This window comes from Crocodylus siamensis, chromosome 9, assembly GCF_052110815.1.
Source record: "Crocodylus siamensis isolate JL-2025a chromosome 9, ASM5211081v1, whole genome shotgun sequence".
NCBI lineage: Eukaryota > Metazoa > Chordata > Crocodylia > Crocodylidae > Crocodylus > Crocodylus siamensis.
Genome location: NC_143403.1, coordinates 31,126,883 through 31,150,558, shown reverse-complemented (window position 1 = coordinate 31,150,558; position 23,676 = coordinate 31,126,883). Strand labels below are relative to the sequence as shown.

At 42.3% G+C, this 23,676-nt stretch overlaps 1 protein-coding gene across 1 annotated transcript in view; it reads right to left on the bottom strand.

Annotated features, from left to right (window-relative positions):
* MMP2 (matrix metallopeptidase 2) overlaps nt 1–23,387 on the bottom strand; it is a 59,440-nt gene extending 36,053 nt beyond the window's left edge. The window contains exons 1-5 of the mRNA XM_090061816.1: nt 23,073–23,387; nt 18,570–18,796; nt 11,648–11,796; nt 8,100–8,228; nt 6,108–6,281 (exon numbers count right to left, since the gene is read on the bottom strand). Of these exons, the coding sequence (XP_089917942.1) occupies nt 6,108–6,281; nt 8,100–8,228; nt 11,648–11,796; nt 18,570–18,796; nt 23,073–23,225 (832 nt within the window). The 5' untranslated portion in view covers nt 23,226–23,387. The remainder of the gene's footprint in view (nt 1–6,107; nt 6,282–8,099; nt 8,229–11,647; nt 11,797–18,569; nt 18,797–23,072) is intronic.
* Nucleotides 23,388–23,676: the final 289 nt, after the last annotated feature.

The following is a 23,676-nucleotide window of genomic DNA, read 5'->3' as shown; positions in this document are numbered from 1 at the left end:
CAGAGAGGTTATGGAATCTCCATCCTTGCAGGTTTTTAAGACCCAGCTAGACAGAGCCTTGGCTGGGATGATATAGTTGGGCATGGTCCTGCTTTGATCATGGTGTTGGACTAGATGACCTCCTACATCTAGTTACAACCCTAATTTTCTATGATTCTGTCATTTATTTTAAACAAGCTAGCTCATAATTCATTGGCTTCCCCTTGTCCTTTTATTAAGAGACATAAGCTTTTGGGAGGGGAATACTTTTGATTTTTGAAACGTTACCAGAGAAACTTTGGATTTTGGGGGATGAGTTTTTCCTTTCGCTTAGTATGGTATGTTTTGGAAGAAAGATGCTTATTTGTTTGTTTTGCTATCAGAATGAAAACCAGACAAAATTCTGGCTCTGCTGTCAATAGGCTGAGTAGAGTGGAATCACTGCAGGAAACACTTCTTTCCTAGGTAAGTCGCTGTTTGATTATTGCATTACGGACTTGTCCTTGCAAGTTACACAGAAAGTTTTTGTCCAATTGCAGGGAGGGTGCTCTGTATCTTGCTGGACATAAATCAGTGAAAATTGACATGTTGTTATTGATTAAAGAGTCTGACCAAACTGTTCTCTGTATAGCCAAACTGGCTTCACTAAGAACACTTTCATGCTTTCCTTATCCTAGAAGCACCCATGTCAGAGACCTACTCCCGAGGCACAAATGAACTCAGTAGAAATCACTGGAGCTTGGCAATGGCAAAGATCTAGCACAAGGTTGTTCAACCTCCAGCCTGCAGGCCAAACGAAGCCTGTGGAGCCTTCGTATCTGGCCTGTGGGGTTCTCCATGGGTTGGGAAATTTGGCAGAGGGGAAGCAGTAGCAAGTAAGACTGACACCACTCCCTACTATCAAATTCCCAAGATCTACAGGACTGGACCAGGGCTGGGCCATGTCCCCTTCCCCTTCTGGGTAGCTAGACAGGGGCCAGGGCATACTCCCTTCCCTTGTCAGGCCCAATTAGGGCTGGGCTGCGTGCCAGATTGTGCCTACCAGCCAGATCAGACCTGTAGTCAGACTGAGCACTGTTCTAATGCTGACATAAATGTCCATGTCTGACTCAGTATTTGTCTCCAGATTTCTTGTTAGGAAATAGCTATTAAATAGGGCAGCGATTGTACTGATTGGTGGGGGAAAGCTTTTAAAGGAATGATACAACTGGAAAAGAAACTGAAATGGAATTGTTTAGATGACTCACTTGCCACATAAACTGCTTCCAACTGCAGATCTGGCAACTTCTATATTTAAATAGTAGTTTTTATTGGTTTAAACATGGGTTAAATTGCAAAATCATATGGAAAGTCCATACAATACCACTTTACAGGGAATAATTTTTGAGTCGCAGTCGAAATAAGGTTCTTTGTTTTGCCCAGGGGTAATGACATATAGTGGTAAAAATCCTTTCATTCACCAACGTTTTATAAAGATTTTAGGGGTTTTTTTTATCTTAATTTTAATCTTTTTTTTTTACTATAAAAGAAAGAGATTCTAAATCAGAAGGCTGAACTAAGGGCTAAATTATTGATCATCAAGGCAAAAAGAATCACCTTCTGATGTAATGACACAGTCCAACAAATCAGGAATAATACCATTAAAACCAGTGAACTTACAATGATGGGAAAGCAGAATTGAATCTAATATATCCAGTCTTCAATCAAATGTCTAATATGTAAGGTGTGCCCTTTCACTAGAGTCATTCAGCCATGAACATCACTCAGCTGGCTGTTACGTATGGGACTGAGCATAGATAGCTATGTATACCCTGGTATAATGGTTGACAGCAGTCTCACTTTCCCAGAGTAGATCTGCAATCTAGCCTGGTCTTCACATTGGCCACGTGGGGTGGAGTGAATGTTCTTTATATCATCACTGCACAATATAAACCATTGGGCCTTATTCTTGTTTGTTAATCCACAAAGTTGCTTAAATACCTAGCTTCCATGACTGTTAGGTGCCTAATCACCTTTGTGGATCTGAGCATAAGGCCTTTGGGAATATAAAGGGTAGTTTAAGGGGTTGATTATTACTGTTATGCCCTCTGACCTATTACACTGCTGGAATGGTTTAAAATGATTTTGATGTAGATAAGGACAAGGTCATATTTCTATAAGAGCCATTTGTTAAAAAAAAACTCCTTTGAGTATCAAATTTAAATTTTCTTTACTTCCTTAAAAAAAAGAAGGTTTAAGGCCTGAAGTGTCTTAAAGTTCTTTCAGGTATTTCATGTGGCTGTGGTTATTTGGCCATGGTTAGATCATTTTATAAGAAAAGTAAAGAATTTCCCAAAGAATAAAAAAGATCCTGCTGACAATTAATACTCTTACCCACACAATAGACTCTATGATGTAACTCCCTTGTCCTGCCCTGAGTGTCTACTAGGAAAATGGTGTCTTGGAATAATAAATGAACAATGCCACAATGCAGTTAACAAGAAACATCTGCATGCAGCTGTTCACAGATCTTGCAAAACAATTCGTTACAAACAAAAGGCTGAAAATCCATTGATTCAATTTCAGAACCTTTACTTCAACAGTGCCAGAAATGGGGACCTAAGGAGTCATAACTCCCCTTGACATCTGAAGAGACTGTTTACATTCCCTATCTGGGGTGGGTCCTGCAACACACTGAATAGATTATTGGCTTTTTTTCAAGGATTGCTTATGACATTAATTAACTTGTATTTCCTTTCCCAGGACAACATAGAGATTGGAGATATTCTAGGAATAATCTTGCAAATAGGTGGACTGCAGCTGTTCTAAGTAGGAAGAAAGTTATTTCCAACATCTTTTTTTTAGTTTATTTGATTATTTCATTTGTGACGATAATTATCAGTTATTATATTGGAGTATCGTTTTCTGGTTTCAATGTGGCTTTTAAGATTGTTGGGCTGAGTGTGCTACAAAACACACAGTGTAACAATCCCTGCTTCCAAGGCTTTAAAATCTAAATCTGGTTCTCAAAATTGTTAGACTCAAGACACCCCTCAGAAAATGCTAGCTCTTAGTTTTTACTTCTTTTTTTTTTACACTACAGAAAAATAATAGAACAATTCTTCTGTGGCAAAAAACTCAGAAAGATCACAACAGATCAGAATGTTTTAACACTATACATTTCTATATGAATCTCTGTAATTATCTTGTAAGTCATGTTTTCACACCTAGCACCACTAACATTTTCTTGCATTCCATGGCACCCTTGAATGAATCTCATGGCACCCTGATTGTGAATTGCTGATCTAAACAGACAAGAGAGAAAAAGAGGAGTGGCAGAAGCAGAGGCAAAGAGAGGTGAAAAGATTTTATTTAGATCATAAAATATATCAGTTGTAGGTTTGGAAAAAGAACCTGCTTATCTTCAGTTACAGGCCTGTGTCTTTCAACTGTAGTCTATTACCTTGCTAAAATATTTCTTGCTGTTTAATGTTTAGCAAGTCATACACATTAACTATCTGCAATCTAATACTTTACAAACTCAGCATAGAGATTTTAAAGAATACAAATACATGTTATGAATATTAAAAAAGATAAAAATGTTTACCATATCATTTTTGCTATAAATAAAATCATATTGCATAAATATTTACAAAAATGCTGACACATGAAATTATCACACAGTTTCATAGTTTCATAGTTTCATAGTAGCTAGAGTCGGAAGGGACCTAGGTAGATCATCTAGTCCGACCCCCTGCCTTGGCAGGAAAGAGCACCGGGGTCAGATGACCCCGGCAAGGTGCTCATCTAACTTCCTTTTAAAAATCCCCAGGCTAGGAGCCTGCACCACTTCCCCTGGAAGCCGGTTCCAGGCCCTAGCCGCCCTGACTGTGAAGTAGCGCCTCCTAACATCTAATCTAAACTTACCCTCCGCCAGCTTGTGACCGTTATTCCTGGTCACTCCTGGCAGCGCACAGGGGAACAGGGACTCCCCCAATACCTGCTGATCCCCCCTGACCAGTTTGTAGCAGGCCACAAGGTCCCCCCTTAACCTTCTCTTGTGGAGGCTAAACAGGTTCAGGTCCCGTAGCCTCTCCTCATAAGGCCTGCCCTGCTGACCCTTGATCATACGAGTGGCCCTCCTCTGAACTCTTTCCATATCGTCCACGTCCCTCTTGAAGTGTGGCGCCCAGAACTGGACGCAGTACTCCAGCTGCGGCCTGACCAGTGCCGCATAGAGGGGGAGGATCACCTCCCTGGACCTGCTCGAGATGCATCTGTGGATGCATGACAGGGTACGGTTGGCCTTCTTGACTGCCTCCCCACACTGCCGGCCCATGTTCATCGTGGAGTCAATGACTACTCCAAGATCCTTTTCCGTCTCCGTGCTGGCAAGAGGGGAGTTCCCCAACCTGTAAGTGTGGTGCCGGTTCTTCCTCCCCATGTGCAACACCTTGCACTTATCAGTGTTAAACCCCATCCTATTCTCATCCGCCCACCGTTGCAACCTGTCAAGGTCAGCTTGTAGCCTATTGCACCCTTCTAGTGCACCCACATCCCCCCACATCTTAGTGTCTTTTTAGTAAATGCCCTTCTCCTAAAAAAATCACTCCAAATGTAAGACAAATTGCCTGTGAAACCTAGAATTCATTTTACAATTTGCTAAGCTAAAAATTAAATATCAAACCCCACTAACATTTTTCCCAACAATATTGATTCTAAAATATGGTCTCTAAAATACTGTGTCATTCCTGTGTGCAAACTGGGCAACTGAAACTGCAGCATATATAAAACAGTCCTAAGGCATGTGTTAAAAATAAAAACCTAGCTCTAAAAATGTGAACACTCTCCTAACAATGTGCACCATACCAATATATAAATAACTTCACACCAACATTTATTTCCTTTATTTGTGCTTGAAATCCTGTCACTTTAATTTTGTATAGAAGCACTAGGGTATTTCAGTGTGATAGAATACCAGAGTATGTCATACTGCAGAAAAGGGCTCTGTGGATTCTAACAGAGGATAATAGATCAGGTTCTCAGCTGGAGAAATCTGATTGTGTTCCTATTAATTTGTCTTTATGCCAAGAATTTCATACATAAGAGTCTCACTTGTTAGAAGAAGTCTAATTCCTGTATGAGCTGCATAGGGACTACAACAGTATAAGGCTGATGGGTGTTGAGAAACCAACAATCTTCTTGATATCTCCCTTGTTAAGAGGGGACCAGGTTCAGTCTGGCTCTGGACTGGCAATACTGGTATTGGTAGATCAAACTGAAAAATCATATAATATCTGTTCTTACGTTCTTTTGTAAGTGCTATTGTACATTATTGCATATTACAACCAAATAGACTTCTAGTTATGCATTTTTACTTATTTCAAGGTATATATGATAAGCCTGTTGAAAGCTCCTGAACTGTATATGCTGAGAGAATTTCTTTCTAACACATCAGTTAGTAACTAAGTGGCATGACTAAAAGGATTTAACACCAGATAGAAAGACCATTCCCTTCATTCATTAACCTGAGCCTGAATTTCCTCAGGAAAACGAAGAAGATGTTGAGGAGCTCCGTTTAGCTAGTGTTTTCTGTTGATGCTTTCCACATATTTTTTTCTTTAGTTTTTTCTTGTAGATTCTTAGGTCCCAGTTCTGGGATTAGGTCCTTGGAGCTGAACATGGAAACCTAAATCCTCTTCTCTTTTGGGTATAAAGAGGTGACAAAGGATGCATATACTGTTTCTTGATCCTGAAACTGGCCTTAAATCAATTTCAATATACACAACAGTGTTTCATGGTTACCTGAGTTCCTCGGTATTCCTTATATGTTCCCAACATGTCCTGTTGATCACAGCATAGTGACTGACATAGTGTGGGAGCATTATCAGATGATGACTCCTCTGAGCTAAGGCAGCCCCCCCCTTATTTAGAGAAATCTTGCTAGTTTATGGAGTGGTACAAAGAAGCCTGTTCTAGGATAGAATCTAAACCAAGGACTTGAAAAATAACTATGAGTTGGTGAGAACCAAAAAGGCAGGATAATGAGAGCTGACACATCTTGACTAAAATCCATCATGAATCACTCCTCCCTTCCCCCTTCCCCCTTTCCACACAAATTAAGCCTTTGGAAATGGTATTCTACTTACATTCATGAGGACAGAATCCATATTTGGCATCAGCATCAAAGTTGGAAGTGGTTGAACACCAAAGGAATCCATCACTGCGCCCTTCATTTGTACAGCTGTTATATTCCTTATCATTGAATAAGAAGGGAAATTTACAGTATTCTCCATCTGCATTTCCATATTTCACCCTAACAACTGTAAGAGGAAAAAAATGCAACAGTGCATCCCATCAGTGATTGTTTTCACCTGGATTTCACTTTGCTTTTTTGGTTTTTGTTTTTTTTTAGAATGACATTTAGTTATAAGGGGCACTCCTAATAGAAATCTGAGTTGAATGCCACTTTGAAATAATATGTGTAATTCATCTCACAATTGGCAAAATGATTACAGCTTAAATAATAACATGGTAACTAGTAATTCTGAAAGAATTGCAAGGGTATTACTCATGATGAGTGTTAAAATGAAAGTCCTTTATTAGCAGATCAGAAAAAATGTATTGCTATACATAGAAGCTGCTATGGCAATGCATGCTTCTGAGTCTGCTGCTAATACGTTTAGTAATTTAGCTTCTTTAATAGTATATTTTAAAGTATATTCTATAATGTTTGGTATCATTTTAAAGGTTTCATGGAGTAGTCTGAACAGGATCTTAACATACCTCAAAGCAGTTTGGTTTTTTCAGTCCAACACAAATCTGATCTACTGCTGTGCTAGTGGTATGTTAATAATGTTCACATACCCTGATCCTCTTCTTTTATTTCAGGAGACTTTCATATGTAAAACTTTCTTTAGGAAAATTACACTGCTATGGTCAGTTATTTTAATATGTAGTACATCCAGTTGTGCTCAGCAATTGCTCAAGGGTAGGAACTAATTGGTCTTTTGTAGAATAAATCCACTAATACAAAAAACAGTTTCCTGTTCCATTGTTACTCTTAAGCAGACATTCAGTCCAATGGTGCCAACCCCAAGTGTATTATTTTGTGGAGTGGATGAAGCTTAACTACCATGCTATAATGATTCCATTATTTTCCCAATAAAAATAAATTCAGAAACCTTGAATTTGACGTGAAATAAAAAATGTATACTGTTACTTCTGCTACTTTGATCTTCAGTTTTTGTCAATTTATGCAGCAAAGAATTATAATCTTGAAAATATTAAACTAAAAAGAAAAGTCTGTCAGCCATTTTCATCATTATTCACTTCTGAAAGGTGAAACCAATGGCTTAACCTTACCATACACAGGTAAGTATTTTATTGATCCCTGCCCCCCCCCTTTTTTAATTCACATAGCAAAAAATACGGAGGGCTGGAGTTTGCATAATGAAGCTTAAGTCTCCTAAAGGCAAACTTATGGGTATCCTTAAGTCTTTTTTTCCCTTCATCATTACTATACATTTCAGTTGAAATTCAAGGTTTGTGCTTTAGCAAAACTCCACGAGCTCTGCCAGTTGTCTTTCCTGTGAATGTCTCCACTGAAGACAATGGGACAATATTAAAGAAAAAAAGACTGCGAATTTTTAGATGCCTACTTTAGGATTCTTAAAAGGGGCGCAGTTTTAAGAAAGCATCGAGCCTCTATCCTATTAAAATCAAATCCCTTTCCAGCGTCTCAGTTTGGGCACTGAAATAATTTTTCAAATCTCAATTCTTATGCACTTGCATGAGTAATGATTTGCAGGATCAAGCCTCTGTTTAGTAGTACATGATTAATTATTTGCCGGGAAAAAAAGAAGAAAACCCATGAAACATCCAAAAATAAAAATTCTACACAAACACAATTTTAAATGATTAAACTTCATAGTAATTAATCATTAGAATTAGTATTACTAATATTAATTCTTAAATATAACTTTCTGAGGTCATAAACATACTTTTCCTCTAGCACTTCCTTTGCACTTAAATCATTTAAATATAAGAATTAAGTGCAATCTCTAGACACTGTTAATACAAAGTAGCTAATAGTTTAATACTGTAGTATAAATACTTCAAAACATTAAAAGCTTTGGTACCTTGACCCTCGCCCAGAGTCCACAGTTCATCATCATCAAAATGGGAATCCCCTCCAATTCCTGGCCCAGGTGCAAAAGCATGAGCCAAGAGACCATCCTTGCCATCAAATGGGTATCCATCACCATGCTCTACCAAAAAAAAGAATGCAGTGGAGGAGCACTTACAAGTTATCATGGCCCAACTCTGAAAACCCTTATAGTCATAATAAAAGATAGGAAAGATTTATTTCCATTGAAAGCATGAACGAGAACACTCAAGTGAGAAAGTTTATTGGCACGGGTAAATATTTCCACCGTTTAAGAGAGGAATTTTCATTCCAAGATAAAAGACTATGTGGAAAGTATAGTGCATATAAATATTGGGGATATTTGGAACGGACTCGAAGGTCTCACTTGGCACCTTTCCATCTAAGTACATGGCCAATCAGTGTTGATTTATCTCCTCAGGTGAACTCATTTTGATTAGGCCTACTATAGTTACCCCAATTTGACCCTCTGAACATCTGCACAGATGGGCATTTAGATCAACCTAACCCTAGTTATACTGTGATGTCTGAACTTACTCTAACACTTCAAAAGTGAAGCCACATGTTTGTTTGTGCAGGCTGCTTTAGTCAGTTACACCTTGGAATATTCACATTTTAATATTCAATTTAATTTCCTGTGTATTCCTTTTCATTTACATAGAGTAACAGTTACCCAGGCTACTTAGGAGGAAAGCAAATTAGCTTAGATTTTCTCCATAGTGAATCCCTGGAAAGCTGGTTCCTATTCAGTGTCCTGATGTCTGTACATGAGCCCAAACCTCCCCCACAGCAACCACTCCTAGTCTCAGCCTGCTTGTAGGGCAATGGCATTTTCAGTAGTTCTCCTGTTACTGCACTGAAGGCTTTTCTTGGAAGGATACCTCATGTGGGTGAAGTAGTCTGGCAAGGGCATAACCCAGTTATTCACAGCTCTCTCACCACACTGACCTGACCATCAAAGCTGCCAGGATCTCCAGTTACATCATTCTATGCTGTTTGGTCTGATATGCTGCCATTTGACAGAAGCACTGAGTACATAGGCCTGACTCTTTACTTGATTATACCTACTTAAGTTAATGCAGTGTCTACATTTCAGTATGCCTGTGCATAGGGCAATAAAGGCAAGTTTTTTAAAAATGTATTTAGGGCAGTTAATGAGAGTTTGACTCGTAAAAGCCTGTCTCTCAAAAATCTGGTCTTTACATTTATTCCTTAGTAAAGTGTAGTTTAATAAAGCTTGGAAATGAACTAACCAACAACATTCAGAATCCTTACTAATTTGAATATCATGCATAAGTGTATAAACAGTGATTTGTAGTGAAAAGAACATACGTTTTGTTTACTTAGATATAAAATACTGTGGGAGAGGCTGTTTTTTTGCTACTTCTGGGGCAACTAATCACGAAATACTAAAACCAGCATGGACGCTTCTGCTTTTAAAAGACGGCATTTTTGTGGACTAAGTAAGACTGGGTAAAAATCTGAATTTTGGGTTCTGTACATTGTCACGGAGTCACGCAGGTGCCCCGTGACTGTGAGGGTGATTGGCAGAGCTGCCAATCACCCAGGCAGCTCAGGTGCCGGTTGCCAGGGTGACCAGCTGGGTCACGTGGCCAGAAGGGGGCAGGGCCCGGCCTTTATAAACAGCTTAGGCCAGAGCCTGCCTCACAGTTCCCTTCTGGCTGCCGCAGGAGCAGGAGCTCTGTGGCTGAGCTGAGCAGCCCGAGGCAAGTGGGGCAGCCTTACCAAACTTACCGGCTGCGATGATGCAGGGAACAAGATCACCTTCAAGGGCAGGTAGATTCGGAGGACCGGGCGAGGCTGTTGGGGAGCGAGGAGGCCTCAGCAGGGCCCCCCCCCAACAGCTTGGGGGGTTCCGGAAGATCGTGCCAGGGAGGCACAGGCCCCAGAGGGGGCGAGGCCCCAGAGGGGGCGAGGCGCAAGGTGCGCGGTATTGGGCCCCAGAGGGGGCGAGGCCCCAGAGGGGGTGAGGCGCAAGGTGCGCGGTATTGGGCCCCAGAGGGGGCGAGGCCCCAGAGGGGGCGAGGCGCAAGGTGCGCGGTATTGGGCCCCAGAGGGGGCGAGGCCCCAGAGGGGGCGAGGTACAGAGGCAATAGCGCCGGCCCAATGGCGCCGAGATTAGGGCGGTGGTAAGGCCGGCCCAAGGGTGCCGAGAGTTGGGTGGCGGGGGCGCTATAGGCCCCGTGGGGCGCCAGGTGGCCGAGAGGCACCCGCAGTGATAGCGCCGGCCCAATGGCGCCGAGACAAGGGCGGCGGTAATGCCGGCCCGATGGCGCCGAGAGTGGGGCGGCGGTGGCGCTATAGACCCTGTGGGGCGCCAGGTGGCCGAGAGGCACCCGACGGGCAAGGGACAAGACAAACGTCCCCCGGAACAGCTGCAAGGCTTGGGGCGTGCTAAAGGGGAGGTTTGGAGGCACGCGTAGCCCTTCAGGCAGGGCACAGATAGACACCCCATTGGGGAGCAGAGACAGGAACAACGATACCGTTCACCAGGGAAACAGGCAGCCTCCATACTATATATATTAGACATCAAAGTCGTGGCGGGCGAGATTCTGAGGGTGCTACGTTCACCCTAACGTGACGGTGAGTGGCACTAGGGAGTTTCACGGCCGCCCTTAGCACCCGCTCCCTCACATACATAATCTTTGAACCTTTCAAGGTTGACCCATCATTCAATTAAGTAAAAAACACTAGCTTGAAATGTATGTCTCCAACAGTGCTCAGCTATTCTGTTCATGTAAATTCCAAAACCCCTTCCACTAAAGATACATTTTGATTGGTCATGCAAATATATTTCTCTATGCTACTCTCTAGCTGGTTAGTTAAAAATATACTTCTCTCTGGGTGGTTAGTTAAAACGTTCTTTTAATATAAACCAACATGAACAAGATGTGATATTTAAGCTAAATCATGTCAAATATATTGGCTGGAGATAAGCCAAAACTCAGTTTTAGATCCAGATTTTCAAACTTTCAAATATGTAGGGATGTTCTTTGGGTCGAAACTGATCCCATAAGAAAAATAGAAACCAAATACCAAGTTCGGATGATCTGTCAAATTCACCTTTAAAACTTGTGTGCATTAGTGTGCATCTCCACAAATAACATTTGAAAACCCAGCAGAAATGTATAAATAAACATTCCATTCTCTTCATTAGAGCTATGCCAATTCACATCAGCTAAGGGTCTGTCCCAATATTTCCAAGCTCTGTCTCTGATTGTTAAATTTAAAAATAAAATGTTGCCTCTAGCAGTTCTCTTTTGGAAAGATAAATATAGGATAAAGATATTATAGACTTTTCTCTCTGTCTCATATATGTAATGAGAAGAGGGACAAGGGGAGAGACACCTTTTATGAAATCAGATATACCCTGCATAAACCAAGTGCAAGTTGGGATATGGTTTGCCAGAAAAGCTCATGGGGAGCGCAGAGGTCATTCTAGTACTGAGGATTAACGAAAGGAACAAAACCAAGACCATATGTAAAAACAGAAATATATACCCCATCGTCCAAAATTGATCATAATGTCTGCTTCTCCATCATTAATTCGGGAAAATTTCAATGGTGTCACATCACTCCAGACTTTAAAGGCTCGTCCGAAGGCATCATCTACCGTTTCAGGGTCCAAGTCTGGTGTGTAGCCCAAAATTCTTCATGATAAAAGAAAAAGAGCAAATCCCAAATAAATTAAACAAGACATGACTTTATCAGTCCTTTTAGTTTAGTGCTTAATATGCTGATGGTACAAGGTGAAATTAACCCTTCCATAAAAGGAGATGCCAACAGCACAGATGAGATCTGAACTATCCAAGCATTCAGAGGTATTCAGATTTGATTAGGATCAGTCTCTTATCCACATGGGATTATCTGACAGACAGTGATGGGTGTCTTCTTTCAGAGTTAGAACGCTGAGGGTACATTTACGCATGCATATTAATGCACTGCAATAAACTCCAGAGTGTACTGCTCCTGGGAACACATCTTCACATGCGCCCAGGACTGCAACACATTGAGCTGGGTAGGAGCAACCCCAGCTGGCAAGGGTCCTGGGGGGGTCAGACTGCCAGCTCAGGGGTGCTCCCCCTGGCTCAGTGTGCTGTGGATGGGCTGACTGGGGCATCAGGGTGTTTCAGGGCAGGGCTAGCCAGCAGGCAGGATAGTACTTGTATCCTGTTATTTTACTCCAGACTAATAAGGGTGCGTGTGTAGATGCATGACTTTTACTGTGCAGCTAATTAGTCTATTGCACAGTAAATATCTTGTGTAGTTGTGCCCTGCACATAGCAGTCTGTAATACAATTTGCTATTTGGCCAGAGTCTGTGGGTGCATCTACACAAAATGCTTTACTGTGAAGTAGCGTAGTTTACTAAGCAGTAAGTACTGTGTCTACATGTGCACACACTTACTTCACAGTAAACCTCACTAATCGTGAGTAAATTTGCTACATACAAATGCAAGTAGCAAATTTACTTCTGATTACAAACTATGCAGTAGCACTTGTGTAGATGCCTGACTGGGAGCAAATCTTCTCCTGGTCAGCCAGCCACCAGGGGGCAGAAGAATGCTCCCTACCCCCAGAAGCTGGTAGCTGCTAGGGCCAGCTCTGCCACTGGAGCCTGGATGGGAACTATGTGCCCCTGCCCCAGCAGCAGGGACCTCCAAGCCCCCCATTCTGAGATCACGATCAGGGAGTGAGGGCTGGGAAATCCTTATCTTCCTAAATCCTTATCCTTATCCACGTTCATGAGGCTGCTGCTGGGAGATTCCTGGTGGCTCGGGCTGGGGAACCTGTTCCCCACTCAGCTGAAGAATAGTGAAGCTGAACAGGGCACAAGCTCTCCAGCCTGTTTCTCACCCAGCTCCATGATCGCAGAGCTGAGCAGGGTACAAGCTTTCCAGCCCCGCACCCTGTGATCATGTAGTGGGTGCTGGGAACTGTCCCAGTCAGGGGCAGGTACCAACCCTGTGCCCTGATCAGGAGAGCCAGGTGTGGTGCTTGGAAAGAACTGCAGGGGAGGGGAAGGTAGCAGCTCCCTGCCCCTATCTGTTGGTGGGGCAGCTAATAGTGAGCCCTGGCTGGGCAGAGAATCCCATGCAAGGTGCTCAGGTTCACCCACGGCACCATGGCTAGCAGCAGCAGCAGGGAGTAATGAGTTGGGCACTGCTTAGTCCAAATGAACAACTCCTCATGCAGTGCTCGGGACATGCGCAGCACAGGCATGCTCAGCATGCACAGGGAGTATGGGGGGAGGGGAGGCTGGCCCTAGGCCACATCCCCAGAGAAGGTCCCTGAAGAGAAGGTGGGGGCACAGGCAGCTTCTCATCCCAGTTGTCTGGGAGCCCCACACCCCCCTGAACCTGGCCTCAATAGGATGGGTGGCAGTACAGCACAGTGGTTGGCCAGCAGGAGGAGAATGTGGAACAGCAGGGTCTGGAGCTGTGGTAAAAGGTGCTACCAGAAGCCTGGCCCTTTTCCACCCTGGGAATGTAGTGGAGGAGGCAGGCTTCCTGAGTCTAGCACCCAGTGGCCTGCTGGCCACAGGGGAATGAGTTGGCACAGGGGACTTGGCCAGCAGTGTCCTAGGCTTGAGTCTGGGTCTGGGCCTGGAGCTGCCCAGCTGGCTTACCATGGTCCTTGGGCACCCATGCAGGCCCAGCCCCCAATGTGAGGCTGGGCAGCACACAGCCCCTAGTACAGAACATCTTATCTCTGAAATGTTGCAAACTCACACAAGCAGCTTCTTTCTCATGGCTCCACAGGGCCTGCAACTGCATTTGGGGAGAAAATGTACTTGGCAGCCAGGATGCAACATCAGGGTTGTTGCTACCCACAGCTGGGGCCCTGTGGATATGCCGGCTCTGCCAAAGGAGGACCATTGAAAAGGATTCTCCTCCTAGACTGCCTGGTTATGGCATCAGAGGACTGGCTGGGGGACACTTTTGCCCACCAGGAGAGGTGGGTGGAAGACATGGCTTTCAACAGCTGGAGGACATGGGCTGTGAGGAGGTGTGGGACCAGGCAGACTAGGAGTTCCAAGTATGGCTTCTAGCTCTGGAGTACAAGCAGGTGGAGGCTCTGCAGGAGCAGAGCACAGTCCTGGCCAGGGCAGTGCAGGCCATGAATGATAACCACTGGGTGCTGGACACTGTTCTAGTTCTGGCAGTTGCCTTCCTGCCATCCACTGCCCAGCCCCTGACCCTAGCCATGCCTAACCCCTGGCAGCAACAAGGAAACAGCCAGAGGCTGGGGTGCTAGCTACTTGCCCCCTAAGCACCTCCACCCTATGCCCCCTACCCCCAGACAGCACAGACAGGATATTGTACATTTTTACATATTGTACCATTTTTATCCCCTTTTAACCCCCTGAACATGTGCATAGATGGGCATTTAGATCAACCTAACCCTAGTTATACTGATAGAAATGTAATGCCTGAATTTACCTTAGCACTTCAAAAGTGAAGCCACATGCTTGCTTGTGCAGGCTGCGTTAGTAAGTTACACCTTGGAATATTCACATTTTAATATTCAATTTAATTTCCTGTATATTCCTTTTCATTTGCATAGAGTAACAGTTACCTGGGCTACTTAGGAGGAAAGCAAATTAGCTTAGATTTTTTCCGTAGTGAATCCCTGGAAAGCTGGTTCCTATTCAGTGCCCTGATGTCTGTACATGCGTCCAACCCTCCCCCACAGCAACCACTCCTAGTCTCAGTCTACTTGTAGGGCAATGGCATTTTCAGTAATTCTCCTGTTACTGCACTGATGGGTTTTCTTGGAAGGACACCTCATAAAATGCCTGAGTTTTCATGGGGAAGAAGACATTTTATTGTTGATGGGTTTAGTGGGTGATGGGTTTAGTGGGGGCTCTGTTCATTATGGAGGGAGGGGGAGGAGACTGTTTGTTGGGAAGGGAGGGTGGAGCGGGGGCTCTGTCTGACATGAGGGGAATAAAAACTTGTTCTTGTGAAACATGTCTTCAGTGAGTGTGTCGCTGGGAGTGGGCAGGGGAATTGGGGGGGTCTGTGGGTAGTGGTGCAGATGGGCTAGAGTAGGTACTGCTGGAGGAAGTGGTCAGCCAGGGCCACCCACACCCAGTGCCCTGGTGCTGGACCACTACTGTTACTGCCACTGCAGGTTGTGCGTCTGCTGCCAGTTGTCCTCCACCAACTGCACCTCCTCTACGCAGGCCTCATGGCAGAGCTCTTTCCAGGCCTCATAGATGTTATGCAGCATGCAAGCTATGACAACAACTCAGGGGAGGTGTTCCTCAGCGAACTCAAGGTGTGTAGTGAGGGTATACCAGCATCCCTTAAGGTGGCAGACAGCAGTTGAAGTGGTCCTGGCTGGGGTCCAGCTGGTTGGTGTAGGGCTGCATGGCCAGGACAGGAGCAGGTAGGTGAGGTCCCTGATGAGGAGGGTCAGGACTACCATGGTGTCCAGCTGCAGGTCCAGCACTCCCAGCTCAAACTGTATATTCTCTGTCAGGCCTGGCAGGCTGAAATTCCCAGAGATACAGGTGTTGTGGACACTGCCTGCCCAATTGGCACTCATGTGTAACAACCCCACGGTGGTCCACAATGGCCTGGAGCACCATGGAGTGAAAGCCCCCCTGGCTGTATAGTTTCTGTGGGATGGGCAGGTAATGGGGATGTGGGTGCCATCTAGGGCCCTGATGCACTGAGGGTAACTGAGGGCATGGAACCCCAGCACCACTACCAGGGAGTCATGCATGCAGAGCACAGTATTCCCCGGCATGTCCTGGAAGGCACCATACACCTCCACAATGGCTTCCCCAGTGGTGGCCTTGCCCATGTCAAACAGATGTACCACAGGCTGGTGGGCATGGTCAGTTTGAGCAGGGCAAGGGCCACTTGCTCCAGGTATGGCAGGAGTTGCTTCATCAGATCCCAGAAGGTGGCCTGGGTCATGAAGAATGTCTCCAGCAACTGTTCATTGACCCAGGTGTGCTGGATGATGTGCAGCCACTAGTCCTGGCTGGCCCAATAGACCTAGAGGAGGCAGGGCTAGAGGCCTAGGAGGGTGACGGCAGGCCTGGCAGTGGAATCCTGAAGCCCACTGTTAGTGTCCTTGACGGGGTTCAGCCAGGCAGATGGAGTCAAGGCGGCAGGTGTGCAGCAGCAGTCTGGGATGACACATGGTGGGCAGGTAGGCAGTTGCTACATGTGGGGGAACCAGGAGGTTCAAGACAGCCATGGACCAGGTAGTGGTTGGCAGCATGAGCCAGCAGGGCCAACAAGGCCAGCATAGAGGTGCTGGCCTCTGGACTCATGCATGAGCATCAGGTGCTGTTCGTTGCTGCCAGGGGCAGGGGCTGAAGGAGCCATGGTGTGTGTGGGGGGGTGGGGTGGACAAAGATGTCAAGGAGACTGCTGTTGCTTGCTGTCCCTGTATTACAGATGCTGCTCCTGGCCAGGGAAGTGGCTGGCCAGAGAGCAGCGAATGAGGCTGGCTTTTGAAAAGGGCTGCCAGCTGTGGGCAGCTGCAGCTCTCACCTGGAGCTCTCACCTAGTGGCGGCATGGACCCATTGCAGGGCCCTGGGAAGCAGGAGCAGATTGGCATCAAATATGTTCCCACTTCCCTACGTGTGTAGATATGTGCCTGGGACTCGCAAGTAATTTACTCTTGAGTAAACTGATGCTGCATCAAATGCATGTGTAGACATGCCCAATTTGACTTAACAAATCTGTGTCATGCTGAATAAATGTATTTTAAATAAAACCTGAGGCACTGAGAAACACATTTTTATATGCTTTTAATAAGGCCTAAGACCTTTCCAGGTCCTTTTATTAGGCATGTGTATGCAAGTTCACTCACTGAGTCATCATAAAATATTGTAACTGTCAGCAGAATTCTGTATAGTCAAGAGAGATATTTTGAGCATGTCTACATGTGTGCAGGACTGCACAGTTATTGCTGCACAGTTATTTAGTACTTTCTTAAGCAAGTACCCGGTGCATGGGTTGTTTCTAATGCTACTGCACAGTAGCATCAGTGTCACAGTTTGTGCTCACTGACGCTATGTTGCCATAGCAATGAGGTGCATTGCCATAACTCATCATTATAGTGACGTAGCATCTTGTGTAGATGTGCCCTTTGACTTTTAAAAAGCAAAGTACCATTTTAGTTCTCCATCATATTTTCTTTTGGGGTGAGTGACAGTTAGTTCCTTACCAGAGCATTCAGCAAGCTTACAAACAGAGGATGCAAGACATCTAGAGGGGAATGAAAGCACATGGACGAAAGCCACCGAGATTAGGTAGAGGAAACACAGTTCATCAGTGAACTGCTTTCTTCATTTTGATTTACGCTGACCAGGACTTATTAAAGCCTTGCTCAGCAGACAATGAACTTCCTGCTAATAAAAAGCTTCCAACAGTATGCTGCTGCTTGTAGTTACTGGAACTGCTTTGTATGTGCAAGTATTGCAAGGCAATGATATCATCTGGAGCATATCTGGAAAAGAAGGCCTGGAAATCTACCACATTATTTTTCAGAGTTCACTAGACTACTCAGAGTATGAAAGATGTTGTGACCCCTGACCAGAGAAGAGGGAACACAATTGGTGAAGTAGTTAGGAGCAAGTTAATGCTTTTAAGAGTCAGTGGGAGTTTTTCATTAATTTCAACAGGGATGGAATCATTCCTTAGTTCTTTGTGGTATCGACATTTAATAAAAACATGCTGATAGATGTATTTCCCTGGTTTCCTAGAGGGAATGGTCAACAGCCATTATTAAAGATAGATAAACCAATGTTAATATTGGAAATATTTGGTGTGAATTTTCAGCCTACAGCTTGTTTACTTCTACCATTGGTGCCTCATTATTTATTTATGACTTCTTACTTAAAACACAGTCCATCTGGTCCCTAATTGGAATAAATGTGTAAGACTGGAGAGTTAAGAACAACAAATGATGTATGATCAGTTGATCAGTGGTGAATATTTGTCATGCTTTTATTTATTTTAGGAGCTACTTTGTGGCATCAAGAGCAGTATTCAGAAATTATGGCAGAGTTAATCCCCATAACAGTCCTGTGCAGTCAGGAAGCAATATTATGTGCACTGTACTGATGGATAAGCAAGACACACTAACATTAAGGAAATCAAACAAGATGTCACAGGAAGTTTTCAGCAAAGCAAGTAATATAAGCCACATCTCCTAAGTTTCAATCTTCAAACTTGTAACACATGTTTTGGGTATTTATTCATTAAACTTTAAATTTTGGAGATTCACAGATGCTTCAGTAGTTGTCCAAATATGTAGAGTTTATAATTTGGTGATTCTTGTCTAGAGATTAGAGCATGGGATAAAAAAAATCATTTCTAAAAGCCTCATTGCAACACTCCAGTTCTTAATAGCATTCTATAAAAGTGTAAGAAATTATACTGAAAGTCAGTACCTGTATGTTACAAGATTTTTCTCCCATTTTGGTTTTCTTGGAAAGAAGTTATAATTGGCCACATCTGGATTACCACAGCGGGGTTTCTTCATTGTTTCAATAGTGTTTTGATCCAGATCTCCTGTTTCAGGCAGCCCAAAGAATTTCTGCATTTTCTTCAAAGTATCTTTCAGCACAAATAAATTGCAATTGTCTTTTGGGCACCCATAGAATTTATTCAGGTATTGCTTTAAAAAAGAGAACAAGCACACAGAACTAAGGCTTCAGAATGCTAAAAGGAGAGACTTATCACTACAGCAGTAATTGCCTTTCATATATGATAATTTCCAAGTTTTCTTTTTAAATAAATATTACGAGCAACCCAAAGAAAATGGCAGAATCTTCTTAATGGACACAGAGCATCCTTGATTACACAAAATTGCTAATTAAGTAATTATGTTCATTATTAGTAATATATAGGAATACATTATTATCATGCATATTTAATTAATTGCCTTACAGTCAAACTACAAAAGGAGATTTCATAGATTTCATAGACATCAGGGCTGGAAGGGACCTCGGGAGATCATCGAGTCCAGCCCCCTGCCCAAAGGGCAGGAAGTCAGCTGGGGTCATAGGATCCCAGCAAGATAAGCATCCAATGAGAAATGTGGGTTTTTTTGTTTTTGGACACTGCATAAACCTGCTTAGAAATTCAAGTTTTGCCTATCCCCCTGCTCTTCCTGAAAAGCTGTATAGACTATTAAAGAACATGGATAGTTATGGTATCAAAGAAACCATGCAAATGAAACCACTGGAACAATAAAATAAGTTATTTTTGTACAGTCTTCTTAGCTTTTGATTATGGTGAGAGAACGGAGCCTTTTGCACATAAATTACACTAACCTATTTTTATTTTTATTTATTCCAGCAGTCTTTCCTGCCCAGAGCTGGGGTGTGGGGAGTTGGACCCAATGATCTCACAAGGTTTCTTCCAGCCCTAAACTTTTGTGGATCTGTGAATTTGTGAACTATGTAGAGGTCTTTGTATGTTAGATTGCTTTTATTAACTTTTTTATCAAACACATGGGTTACAGGGAAAAGAAAGTTGTCTTCATTAAAATTGCAATCATATTACCATCCTGTCCAATCAAATCTGAGAAAAGTATAATCTATATATCTGAAACTAAGAAATTCTCAGACCATGGAAGAAATAATCTTGAACTTTTTAAGGCCATACATGAAGCAGTGTTTACATAAGTGGTATTGCCCAAAGTAAGGGAACTTTGAGATAAAAGTGTGACAATATGGTAACTGCCTTGGAGCAACTGTATACGAAAACAGCTCTCTTGGCTTGGAGCTGAGGCAAAACCTTCCTGGGTTAGGGCAGGTTTACATTGTCTCACAGTGTTAAGTCTTGTGGTTACAACTGTTGTTTTTCCTCAAGGCAGCTAGTAGTTTCCTGGGACATCCCAGGAATGTGGATGTCCCTTTCTAAAAAGAGGCACTAGGTGATAAAAATACATGGCCTAAGATGATAAAGCAGTCCACAAAACAGAGTTCCTTTAAGGAACAGTACTCAAGTTATGCCTCAAAATGAACACACAAAGGTGGTACAAATTCATTGTTCTTCCTCCTTCAGTCTCCTCTACAACAATCTAAAGAAATGTTTCTATTTGGTGAGAATGACTCATATATTTGCCCAGTCACAGTTAAAGAAACAAAAAGTGAACAGCAACAAAAAATGTGAAGCACCAGTTCAGACTTCTGAATTACTGGAAGTCATTTACAGAGAGCAGCAAATGTTCTGTTTGAAAAGAAATGGGTGTGACTTTTGTGATTTGACTAATTACTCAAGTGTATTTTATTCAGTCTTTTCCTATATTTTCATAGGTCTGAAACTGATTTGAAAACTGACATTGTATACTGTTATCGGATACACAGCAGACATAAATGGGCATGTGAGAGTCTGTTAGCTTAAAACTTAATTAAAAAGAGACCTCCATTTCAATATTTCAATTCAAAACTAAATATGACACCACTTGGCTGATCCTCATACCTCAAGTTGTTGGTTTGCTTTGGCTTATAACAGAGATAGAAGAAACTATGATATATGGATTAAGTCCCAGGTAAAGATTCCAATCAAAGCTGGTATGAATGATCCATTTTGAAGAAATTGGTTATCTCTAAAAGCAAGAATTTTAACTGATAGATGATCACATTCATTTAATGATTCCAAAAAGCTTGCTAAATTAACTTCAGACTGAAGGCCCTGACCTATAAACTGAATGCAGGTACAAGTGATGAATTTGTTAACCAACTGAAAATTTAACAGAACTGTCCATGTGGTTAGAATATAACAACTCAAGTTTACTCAAGATACTTTGGTTAACCTCTCACTAGAAAAAGGTAACAAGGAATTACTAATGACTGCAAATGGTTATGCAATGCAGTACTCAGATCCACCACCGGGAAACTGATTTAGAACTATCATAGAAGCAAAGCTGATACACACCTCTGAAGCACCATTTTGAACAAGATCTTGGAGTCCTTTGAAGATGTTCCCTTATCAAGACTAAATTTTGTTTAGTTCTGAAGTTTAATGTCAACCTCTTTTGAGGTAGCTTTTGGCAGCAGAGACCACTGTATTTATTTTACCCGGCAACTTCATATTATTTTCCTGCTGTAAAGTTCATTGTATCAGTGAAAGGTTATGAGCTGTTGGCTTTATGTGAAATGGTCCCAGAATATGTTCTATGCATACAAATGCCCAGAATACATTATCATCCTGATTTTTCCTTTGACATATGACTATCTTAATTCTGCCTCTGTCCTTATCTCCCAGATATGTATCATGGCTTAACAACTAGAGTTGTATGGAAGTAGAAGCTTACTTGGAATCTAAACAGGCAGGTTGTATCTGCTGCCATGTATTCCAGTCTTGGGACTATGGTGCACAGCTAAGGGATAAGAACTGAGGCACAGTAAGATATTTATTTGCTAAAATATAAAATCAAAATAATGCATCTGAAACTTTATAAAATAGAGACACATTTTGAAGAACAGGGATGAACACAGTTACTATATCTTCAGAGTTCTGACGGAGAGTTTTTGTATCTCTCCAAACAACATCTTGGTCCAAGCTCTGAAAGATCTGTCAGATTCTGTGGAAAATTGTGGGAAGCTGGAATTTTGATGGAGCCTGTAACTGAAAGGGGTCCAGCAGCAAAATGCTGGTCTAAGTTCTGATTCTAAGCCTTGGCATTGCTCAGGCCCAGGGTGCATAAGACACTCTAGTATTACTCAGGAGTAGTAAAAGAGAGACAAAGACCTGAAATGTTGAAGTAGTCCATGATTTTCCATTGGAATATACACAATTACAATGAATAGGCTCATTGAATGAAATATAGATGAGAAGAGTAGATGTAGTTATTGAATAAAAACTTCATTGTGTATCTAACAAAATGGAGAGATTATTTTAAGAACAGTTGAACTACCGTTAGAAATATATGACCCTCATGTCATGTTGCCAAGGTCAGTAAAACCTTTGGTGGTTTGTTTGGTAAGGTTTGAAAGTGGAAATTGCTCTTTTGGGTCAGTTTGCCTGCATTTGCTAACATCTCCACCTCCTTTTGGAAACTCTCCACCCCTCCCTTAAACCTAGCAAATTTTCCTGAGGTGCATACCATCTCCTAAAAAAGAAGTGACCATTTTTGATCATTTACATGCTAAAGCAAGGATAATTTATCTCAATCTTCCTTAAAATGGAGTTAGTGTTGAAGAAGAGAAATGTCTATAATTTACATGCTAAAATAAGAATAATCCATCTCAATCTTCTCTAAAATCGACTTTCTCATTATGTCATTTTTATGAAAGTATACAGGGCTAAAGTAAGGTTAGAATAAAACCCTATACATCCATAAGTTGCTAATGTCACATTGAGATCTCTAAATTCTTTTTTGTTCCAGAATGAATGTGGGTAAGGAAAAATATCTTTCATCAAACCTTTCATCAAAGTCTTTCAAAGTTAGAACTAGTCATTCTGTTTCCTGAAACTCTATCCAGCTTTAAGATATAATTGTCCCTCAAAGCTGTGCTTATGCAATGCATGGTAAACAACATGGAAAACAACATTTTGAAAGTGGTGTGAACTTAGGCTATATAAGAATCTCAGAATTATGTGTTTTCTATATTTTTCTATTCCATTTTATTTGCTTCAAATACTACTATTAAAATCCTTCAACAAAAGTCAGACGCGTTTAATGAAATTATTCTTTTCTTGTATGTTCAGGGAGAAAAAAAACCTTCTCCATGCTGGCTTAAAAATTTTTAAGAGGGGAAACATTACTTGGCTCTAGCTTTTATATCTGAAAACTGATACCCTTGCTAGCTAGCTCTCCCTTCCAGAGACTCTAGAGAGAGAAAACTACAGTAATTTCCTAGGCTCAGCTGAAACAAGAAAGAAACATCTGCTTATGGTGAACAACAATATAAATCTGAAGCAAAGACAAAACCAACACTTACCACTGCTAGTTCTTTGTCTGTTTTGGGAGGGCTGTCTCCAGGAAACTTAATGATTGGTGACGGTGCAGCTAAAGTTTGATGAAAAAGATGCTGTTGGATCAAGAGTACTTTAAAAATGAAGCCAAAAGGGGTAAAGACAACATGAGTCTTCATTCTGCCTTAGCTTGCACTACCCTCTTTAAAAAGATTTTCCCTCACTGATTGCCAGTTATTTTAGCTGCACAGTCCACCAGTTACTTATCTGCACATCTTAACTGTCTGCACCGTTTTCTCTTTTGCCTGCTCTAGCAATTCCTTTGTATGTTTAAAACATCCAGATGCGCAGTCTCAGCTACCAGGAAGTCTGAAAACCAGTGGAAACATGAGAAAAAGGGCAGTTACCAGATGTTACTTGCTGTGATTTTAAGGTAGCCACAGATAGATATTCACAGCAGCTGAAATAAGGAAGAGGCCAAATTCTGTTCACTTTTCATGCATGGAAACTCTAGATTGTTTTCACAAGTGTGGCTCAGGGCAAAATGTCACCTAAGATTAATGACAAGATCTTATATATACATAAAGTGAAATAAAAACAAACAGATGTACAGATTGTTCTATGAGTTAG